Source organism: Sphaeramia orbicularis, chromosome 3 (genome assembly GCF_902148855.1).
Source record: "Sphaeramia orbicularis chromosome 3, fSphaOr1.1, whole genome shotgun sequence".
NCBI lineage: Eukaryota > Metazoa > Chordata > Actinopteri > Kurtiformes > Apogonidae > Sphaeramia > Sphaeramia orbicularis.
Genome location: NC_043959.1, coordinates 19,498,923 through 19,509,190, shown reverse-complemented (window position 1 = coordinate 19,509,190; position 10,268 = coordinate 19,498,923). Strand labels below are relative to the sequence as shown.

Here is a 10,268-nt window from a genome sequence, read left to right as displayed (position 1 = left end):
TACATAATGTTACCAATTCATGTCAGAAAAGATATGTAGTGTCTTAAAACTTTAATAAAGATATGTGTGTAAAAAAAAACAACAACAACAAAAAAAAAAAAACAACGAAAAGAACAACAAAATCCATGAATATACAAGGGAACAGCTGTCCACTGCAGTGACCAGTGTGCATGAAAGGGTTAAAATAATAATAATAATAATAATAATAATAATAAATTTTATTTATAGGCGCCTTTCAGGACACTCAAGGTCACTGTACAAAGTCGTTAAAATAGATAAAACACAATTAAAATTACACACACACACACACACACACACACACACAAATATCGTTTCCTTTGAGTTAAATCACGTCTGCAGGAGTGAGTTTAACAGAGGTTTTACTGCCATCTAGTGGTTGCTTTTAAAATTTCCTCAACAGACTTGACATTAATTGCCATCAAAAGACAAAACTATTATGTGTCGGTTATTTTTCAAGAAGCTTCTATCAGCCCAGTATCTGTGGGTGAAATGTCCTGATATTGCATATTTACCTGGAAACAGAATGCAGTTGACATACTCGTAAGGTTTTGAGCAAGCTAAAAAAAAACAACAAAACTCATACTTTTTTAACCTACTAATTAACATGTTAGTGTGGAATTTCAGACACTGTTTACATATTGTACAGCAGTTTCTGGGATTTAAAGGCAATGAATAGGTGTCTTACATTTGAATTAGTAATTTTGAAATAGTTGTTATTGTGTTTATAGTTCATTGTGTACTGTGTATGTGGTTTTTGGACTTTGTATAGGTGCTGCCTTGGCCTGGTCTCCTTTGTAAAAGAGATTCCTAATCTCAATGGGACTTCCTGGATAAATAAAGGTAAAATAAAATAAATATATAAGGTAATTGTTTTTAAACCAAATATATTTTCATTATTATTTTGATCAGTCAACTGTCATTAGCTAATGAGCTAATGGCTGCTAACAGTAGCTAACATGTAAATAGTAGTTTTACCTGACAGACTGAGAAGGAAAAAGAACTTCCAAGGCTTTTAGGAAATCATTTATAGTTGCAGCCCCAGTTTATTAAAGTGTTTAATATTTATTATCATAATTTTACACAGGCAGAAACTTTATTTTATTATTATCATTACTCAATTAAACTTAAAAATGTGATTAACTTCTGTTTAGATGCTCTTGAAGAAAATGTGGCTAACCTTCTATTTGATTATCAGTATTTATTAGACTCAACCACCCAAAAAACCCAACATTTATTTATTTAGTTATTATTAATAGCTAACAAACAAGTAAATAGTAGTTTTACCTGAAAGACAGAGGAAAAACAAAACTTCCAGGGCTTTTAGGAAGTCATTTAAGGCTGCAGCCCCAGATCAGTTGTTTAATATTTATTCTTGTAATTTTAAACAGGTGGGGTCTTCATTTTATTATTATCATTATTCTATTAAGTTTAAGAATGTGATTAAGTTTTGTTTAGATGCTCTTTAAGAAATTGTGGCTAATCTGTTTATTATCAGTGTTTATTAGACTCACCCCCACCCCACCAAAAAACCCAACATTTATTTATTTAGTTATTAATTTATTTAATACAAAATAATTTTAATCTATTTCATAAGTACTTAAACAGAAAAATCTAGAACGTTTTATTTTGACGTTTGAGGGACAGGAAGTGGTATCACTGCGCATGCGCTGTAGAAATCGTGTTTCCGGTCCGTGGTGACAACTGCATCTGTGATGAAGAGTCCAGTTCATCACTTTACACAGTGACACAGTTTGGTCTTTTTGTGGCATGTAGATCTTCTCACCGTCCGAGGGAATATGCAGATCCTCACTCCTCATGTTTACTGGGCCCAGCGACACGGAGAGATCTTCCTCCGGGTGGAACTAAGCGATGCTAAGGTAGGACGACCCGGCCGGCGCTTCCCGCTCCGGTGGGACGGTCAACCTCCACTAACCAACCATTAACTAACCTGGTTAAGAGGTTACGTTTGGCTGGAAACCTTGACGCATGTTTTAATAACCAGTGTGGTTTTTACATTTACATGTTAGCAGTAGCATTTAGCCTCACATACAGTTCAGCTGTGAGTCGCGGATCTAACTCCTACTGGAACTGAACAACAAACACTCAACCGCATCATCACATTGAAAACTGGCGACTAAAAACACACATCTCAATTTTAAAGACATTTAAAGACTCTAGAAATACCCTACTAACGAACCGAATATGAAGTAATTTCTATCCGTTTTTCGATTAGCATCACTTCTCCTCAGTGGCATCATCAGAAAATAAACGTCACTTGGCGTGTTGTAGACGACAACAAATCCTGCATAAAACGTGGTTAAAACCTTATTTTCCGTCCCCCAAACTGTATTATTCATATTCAGATAGTTAGAATAACCTTTAAGGATTCCAAAAATGCCCTCATAACAGATTTAAGTGTTGTTAGTCGCCCTGCAGGGTGTTGAAAATGTCATGTACTGTTAATTTTTTACCATCATTTCCTACATATTTCCTGGGATCTACATGACATGACAAACTGGGGCTAAAATAAACTGTTAGCGTTTATATTTGATGATAAAACACGCTAAATGGCCACACATCTGCATAAAACATCTATATCTTTTTGTATTAAGGAATAGAATTGCAGTGAACCTGACCATTAGAGGCTTTATGGCCTGGCATTACTGAACAGACTGGACATTAAATACTACTTTTACTGGGATAAATAGTATTTCAAGGTTTTCAGAGTTTATTAACAGTGGTCCAAACTACATTTATGATGTGCCAAGCATTAGATAAGTTACAAAAATGTATTTGTATGTTGCTAATTTTCATCCCAGTCATTTGACCCTTGGCACCTCCAAACTGGACACCATCTGCCCCCAGGCTGTGATTAGAAACATAATCAAACAGAAATCTTTGGCAAAGGGTGCAGGTGGACTTTAACCTGCATCAGAAACAAGTCTGACTTAACACAAACATATTGAACCAACATCTGATTCCTTTCATACAGAGACTGAAGAACCCAGAGTCTGTGTCTCTATCAGTGCGTATGAATAATTAAACCTTTATTTGACCTATACCACAGTGGAGGAATAGAGTTTACATAAAAGACAATAACATAGTCAGCCCCAGTTATTTGTATGATAGATAATCATCAACTCATTTCAATATCGTTACAGTCTTGGTTTAACTTACACAATCAATTGTGTTTATATCTTGACTTATAATTTCTACCACAAGGATGCATGTTTATTTGATATACTAACTGTATAATTTGACATTGGACTTGGAGAAATGCTTTTCTAAAATGGAATTCCAGGTCCTGAAAGACTTAAACATCCACTGTTGAACAAAACCATCTACTGATCTAAACTGTTTAATACCTGTTGATCCAGTAATAATTGGTGTAAAATGCAGTTTGTCATCTTTTCATGGTCATCAGATATGACTCATTTGGATGCTCAGAGGCTCCGTAGTTACTGTAGAAACACCGTCATCTTCTACAACATTGATTCGCCAGTAAAGCCCATGGAGTTGGATTAGTGACAGTGGATGGACACACTGGGTTTATGTTCAGTTAATCATATAATTTATTGAAAAAAGTAAATTTTTCCTGTGATTTGCATGTAGTTGAGTTTGGAATATAGTCATATTCTGAATAAATCTCATGTAGAAAACTGGTTTAGTAGCTTTTGCAGATTTTATCAATGTTAAATCACTTCCCCTTTCCATACAAGCATTTTTTTTTTTTTTTGCAGTTTTTATTTGTTTTATGGAGAAACATAACCTTAATGTTTCAATGTTGTATTGTACAAAAGCTACTGTGCCAACAGTAAATTTATACCATTGTTTGTTTAACCCTCGAAGACCTAAACATCCACCTACAACCAAAACCATCTACTCATGTGAAATATTAGCTAATGGTATATTTAGCTGAAAAAAAACACTTTTTCTTCTCTATTTTGATATAGTAACCTATGAATATACTGCATTTATGAATATCTACATAATCAGCGAATTAAATATAGGAAAATACATGATTTTCTAAAAAAAAAAAAAAAAAAAAATCAACTTCAGAATACAATACGATAATAAATGGTGATAAATCACTTAGGAAAGATGAAATGTAGTGGAAAGTTATTTAGAGGTCACCTTAAACATGTCTTTTTAAGGGTTGAAGCTGTTGGATGTTGACAGTCCGTTATTGTGTCATTTTTACGTCTCTGTGGGCTTGACTTCCCTTCCTGTCCCCTCCATCTTCCACTTCATTCTGCTGTGTTTGCATCAGTAAAATCCAGCGTCTCATCCTGTTTGAGACATCTGTCGGACACGTCTCATAAAAGATGGATGACCGTTAATGGTTGTTCTGGATCTTGTTCTTCCTCTTACAGAACAGCTTAAAGGCAAACACCTGCCGTCTTACCTGGACAACAAGGCCTTTCTCTGAGTTTCAGTCCAGCTCAGCATCACCTCCTGCCTCATCAATAAACAATATGTTCACACAAAGCAGAGTGTACACGTTCTGCACACAAACCGCCATTAATGCGCAGTGTTTTTTTACCCCTCAGCCAACTTCTGGTTGATGGGGTATTGTAATCATTTTGTCGTCTGTCCGTTCAACTACATAATCACAGTATCTGAAGAATGCATCAATATATTGGCACCAAATTTATACTGTGGATGCATCTTGTCATGGAGCAGAAGAATAATGAAAATAGGTGACCTTGACCTACTTTTTCAAGGTCAAATGGCCTTGTGCAGTTATAATATCTGAGTACTTTGAAATATAAATATGTATATAATAAGTTTTACACAAAGATAATCTAATCTAAATTATTGGGCAGTAACTTTTAACATAATCTTACACAATATTTGGCCAAGGGTGATTAAAAGTGCACAGCATGTTATGTTATTTTATTGTTTGTATCTGAGACCGATGTCAGTATTGATGTATAAATAATTCAGATGTAGCTGAATGTAAGTGTTGTCATTTGTTTTAGAGGAGATATTGTTTTATTCTATTATAAAGTTTCGTCTTCTCTGGATCGATCACTTGTCATCTCTTTTCCAGGTTTTTAACAAACTGTCTTCTGTTTTCAGACCAAACAAAATGCATTTCTTTTCCTCTGTTTGTTTGCTGTGCTGTATAATTTGTAATGCAAATAAGTTAATAAGGGAGTGTCAACAGATGTGTGTTTTCAGTCACTAATGGAAGCAGAAGGTTTTGAATTTTGTCAGTTTAGTGCATGTTTGTTTAAAACATTATTTCAGTGTGAACATAAGGGATTTTCCTAACATTGGACCATAGACGGTGAGTTTTCTGTAGGTTTACGTGCTGTTGTTGTAGTTGAGATTATAGGGTTTCAAGGGTTATTTGACTAAAACTATTATTATTAAAGCAATGAGAATTTTATAGTGTTCACTTATTCTGTCATATTTGAGTTATTGTATTGAAGTATGGGGCAACACATATATGAGTAACACAAAGCCATTGTTTTTATTACAGAAAAGAGCAATAAGAATCATGTATAATGTTAATTTCAGGGAACACACAAATGAGTTGTTCATTAAATCAGGATTGTTTAAGTTTAAAGAGTTAGTTGAATCAAGGACATTGCTGATTGTGTTCAGAGTGAGAAACCGACTTTTGCCTGCAAATTTTCAGAGATTATTTGTTTTAGTATCACAGGATGAAGAACATAGAAGGAGGTTTAATTTTAAACAGCAAAGGGTTCGGACTAATGTGAAGCAAATGTGTATTTATGTTGTGGGTGTCAGAATGTGGAATTCTTTGACAATAGAAGAGAAGAGCTGTACAAATATTTTTAAGTTTAAGAGGCAATATAAGGAAAGAATAGAGAAGCTTTATAAAAGCATGAAATGAAATAATTTCACTTACGGATTTTGAATTTGTTTTATTTGCATTGATTATCATGTAAACTGTTTACTGTAATAGCTGTAACGGCAGCGTATCTGATGTAAGCAAATGTTTGAAAAAAGGGGCAGGTATTATAAGTTTTCTTCATTCTGCTCCTTTCCAATAATTTCGGTTGGAATGAGTAATTAAAATGAAAACTGAAAATATTACCATGTTGTCTTTATAATATATTATGGAATAGCATCAGTTAGACATGAAGGAGTAAAAAATAAAAAAAAATAAAAAAAATTTAAAAAAAGAACAGAAAGCAAGTGAAAATATTAAAAGAAAAAGAATTATTACAGACAAACAAAACCTAAAAAAAATAGATTGTGAAATTAAATCCGTTATTACAAGTATGAAGTTGTAATGTTTGAGAGAAAAAAAAAACTCAGAATGACACGAGAAAATAGTTGTGATATTACAGGAAAAAAATGTATACTTTTTATTGGAAAAAGCCTTAATGTCAGAAGAGCTGTCAAAATTCCCAGCTGACCTAAATGCATCAGTTGGTGTTTGAACCACTATTTTTAATTATGTCATTTGATGATTAATAATATAACTTTTTTTCTGAGATTATGGTTTTAGTCTCATAACAGTTTATTATGTTTAAATGTTTCAACGTTTTTCTGGAAATAAATGATTTTTTTTTTTTTTTTGGGGGGGGGGGGGTTAATACACATTAGAATGGGAGAAACAATAACAGACAAATGAGTCCTTAATAAAGAAAATGTGAGTTACAAAGGATAAATATGTTTATATTTTTCAGAACCTCAACATCTGGCTCCAGGAAAACACCCTGCAGTTCAGCGGTAGGTTTTACATTTCAGTCTTTTTCTATTTTATTTATTTAGTTTTGCAACATGAATTTCCAGAAGGTTAGTTTCTCTGCATCAAACATCTCCTTGTGGTGGTGAACTTCTCATCGTGGTGTCGTTCTTCAGCACAGGGACACGGAGCCAAGGGAGATAATGAATACATGTTCAGTCTGGAGTTTCTGGAACCTGTCAGACCTGAGGTATGGATCCTTTATTAACTGTTATGCCTATTTTTATGGGTTGATATATGGGTGCATTTATGTTCTTTTAGTGGGTGTTTATTTCTTTATTGTGACTGTTTTGGTTTCAGATAGTTCAGTGTTTGTTACATCAGTGTAATGTTGTTTTTCATGGAAATTGTTGGTATGAAGGAAAATCTAAACTTTATCCTTTAACCCTGTTAGTCTCACAGGGTTCCTGCGGGGTCTTAAAAAGTCTTAAAAGTCTTAAATTTACAAATCTGCATTTCATACCTTAAAAAAAAAATCTTTAAAAGGTATTAAATTTAATATGCGAGGTCTTAAAGGGGTCATATTTTGCTAAACCCACGTGAAAATAGGCATTAAATTCTATGCCTAAAAAGGTCTTAAAAAGTCTTAAATTTAACTTGTAGACACCTGTGGGAACCCTGGTCTCAGATTAATGAGTTTTACAGATGATCTTATAGGTTCACTAATAATGACAATGCACAGCAGTGTCGGTTCATGCTCCAAATTAAAACAGAAGGACAGTGTTCTCTAGAAGAGTTTATTATCACATCTACACTAATAAAACTATTCCTCGAGCAAATATTTAAAAACTATCCTGTCCTCTCAACCCTTTTTTAACTAAATATCTAACCAGCTGTCTTTAAGTTAGATATGAAGTGTGAAAAAATGAAAAATAAATCTGCAATGAAACAACCAATCAAACACGTCCACAGTCGGACTTTAAACTGTGGACGTTGGACAAAACCGAGGCTTAATCTGTTGTCAAGTTGAGCAACATCACGTTATAACCTTAACCCTGTAAGGACTACCATTAGAACAGGCTGCTTAGATTTCTTTGTTTGTTTTTTTTTGTTTTGTTTTGCAATGAAAGTGTCAGAAAATGTCTTTTTTTGCCAATTGTTTTGCACCTTTTTTCAGGGAGAATGTAACTTTCAGTATCTGACCATTAATTATCATTATATGTACAGGGTTCCCATAGGGTCTTAAAAAGTCTTAAAAGTCTTGAATTTACAAATCTGCATTTAATACCTTAAAAAAAATCTTCAGTGTGTTCAATAGGGAGTCATCTCTTTGGAAAAAAGCTGTTTTTTCTGTGTTAACAGATGTTGTGTTATTCCGTCCTGTAGATCAACCATAAATCCACGCAGCGGCAGGTGGACATCAAGGTGAAGAAGCAGGTGGAGCGCTGGTGGGACCGACTCACGCTGCAGGAGAAGAAACCTGTGTTCCTGGCACCGGACTTCGACCGCTGGTTGGACGAGTCCGACGCCGAGATGGAGCTGCAGGCCAAGGTAGGACGAGATGAATACAGGCCAGGTTAAATACGTCATGAAAGAGGGATTTACTACTTTTACTGGAATTACATTTTTCTTTTCTTTTTTTTTTTAAATTTTTCTATTTAACCTTTATTTAACCAGGCAAGACAGATTAAGATAACATTCTTATTTACAGCTGTGGCAAAGACAAGAAAAGGGAGCTAAAAAAAACAGGATTAAAACTAGAAAAGCACTCAGAGAGCACAGACCTCCGCCAAGGCAGATGAGCCCCCCCCCCCCCCCCCCCCCGATCACCACCAAAATTTAATCATTTGTTCCTTGTGCCAGTATCAACATTTCCTGAAAATTTCATCAAAATCCGTCCATAACTTTTTTAGTTATCTTGCTAACAGCCAAACAAACCCCGATGAAAACATTACCTCCTTGGCGGAGGTAATGAAACAAACAGGGTATTCATATATATCAGTTATCGACCAATATCGGATATCAGCTGATATATTGGATATTGGCTGTTTTTTAGCCCCCAATATCGGTATCGGCATTAGCCGCAAAAATCCCATATTGGTCGGGCTCTAGTATGTATTGCCCAATTTCTGCAAAACTCCACATAGACAAAGGTTGGAGAAAAAAAAATTAAATGTGATGGTACATGTGGTGCATTTTTTACTCACTTGGTAGAATGGTGTTAGTGTTGGAATTTAACATTCTTTATAATGTGCTGATTTTAGTGACTGGGTCAGAATTGTCAAAAATGATGCAAAAATGAACAACTTTTGAATTCAGACCTAAAACAAATTGTTAAAAATATTATGACCTTTTGTAATTTGAAGTGCAAAATGTGTATAATATACTCACCTGAATACCAGAAGGTTAATAAAGTTGACCTGCTGTTGATCTTTAATACGACGTGTTTCCGTTTCAGGAGGAGGAGAAGATCAACAGGATAAACGTGGAGTCCAGAGTTCGTAAAGACCGTGAGTAACACAATCCAAACTGGAGTTTCCAACAGTATCTGTTCAGTATGATGTTCTTGGACTGATCTGAGTGTCGTCTGGTCTCCTGGTTCTCAGCCTACCTGGGCCTGAAGAAGGGCTACCTGTTCATGTACAACCTGGTCCAGTTCCTGGGATTCTCCTGGATCTTTGTCAACATGACGGTTCGACTCTTCATCCTCGGTCAAGGTTGGTTGGAATTGTGAACTTTAGCATATTTGACTTTTACCACGTTTGGATGCAATTTGTCTCTTTTTACATTTCTGTTGAAAAATAGTGATGGTTGTTTTGATCTCACTGATTGATTAAAAAGAAATGAACAAAACAATCAACAAAATAAATGAAATAGCCCTAAAAATCAAATGAAATGAACAAATTAATCACAAAATAAATAAAAATGAATACAATAATGAACAAAATCATCAAGAAAATGTACAAAAATGAACACAATAACCCCAAAAATCTAAGAAAATGAACAAGTTAATCACAAAATTAATAAAATAAGCAAAATCAACAAAACAATGAACAGAATCAACCAAATATTAAAAAATTAACAAAATAACAAACAAAATAATCAACAAAATGTCCAAAAATAAACCAGATGATCAGGTTTGATTCAACACAAACACAGGTCACACTAAATACGACACATTTAGTGAGTTTTTTTGTGTGCCTTTTAAGCCTGTTCACATGTTTTCTGTATTTTCTTGTTGTATGTGAAGAAAAGAGAATGAGAACTAAAAATGTCTGAGCATTTAAAGCCTGAAAAATCCACAAAGGTAAAGGTCGAATCAGAGTTTTACAGGTGAAATGAGCAGACAAATCAACAAATACATATCTGTATCATCACATTTTCATGACATTATTTCAGTATTTTCCATACTGTCCCAGCAGGAGCTGATTTTAGTTTTATTTTACCTTTAAAGTCAGAGTTCTGGGTTTATTCATTCAGTTTGACCCCTCAGTGTGACCCAAACAGGACTGAAGTGGACACTAATAAAACTACACCACTCAACAATAGCTTCTTAATGTTACAAGTAATTAATAGTTGT

At 34.4% G+C, this 10,268-nt stretch overlaps 1 protein-coding gene across 2 annotated transcripts in view; it reads left to right on the top strand.

The window, feature by feature from the left end:
• Positions 1-1,687: 1,687 nt before the first annotated feature.
• LOC115416831 (very-long-chain (3R)-3-hydroxyacyl-CoA dehydratase-like) overlaps positions 1,688-10,268 on the top strand; it is a 14,739-nt gene continuing 6,158 nt past the window's right edge. For both annotated transcript variants that reach the window (XR_003935032.1, XM_030130721.1), the window contains exons 1-6: positions 1,688-1,898; positions 6,690-6,732; positions 6,865-6,938; positions 8,075-8,239; positions 9,147-9,198; positions 9,295-9,405. Coding sequence is in view for 1 of the 2 variants with exons in the window: in XM_030130721.1 (XP_029986581.1) it covers positions 1,818-1,898; positions 6,690-6,732; positions 6,865-6,938; positions 8,075-8,239; positions 9,147-9,198; positions 9,295-9,405 (526 nt within the window). In the remaining variant the exon portion in view is untranslated. The remainder of the gene's footprint in view (positions 1,899-6,689; positions 6,733-6,864; positions 6,939-8,074; positions 8,240-9,146; positions 9,199-9,294; positions 9,406-10,268) is intronic.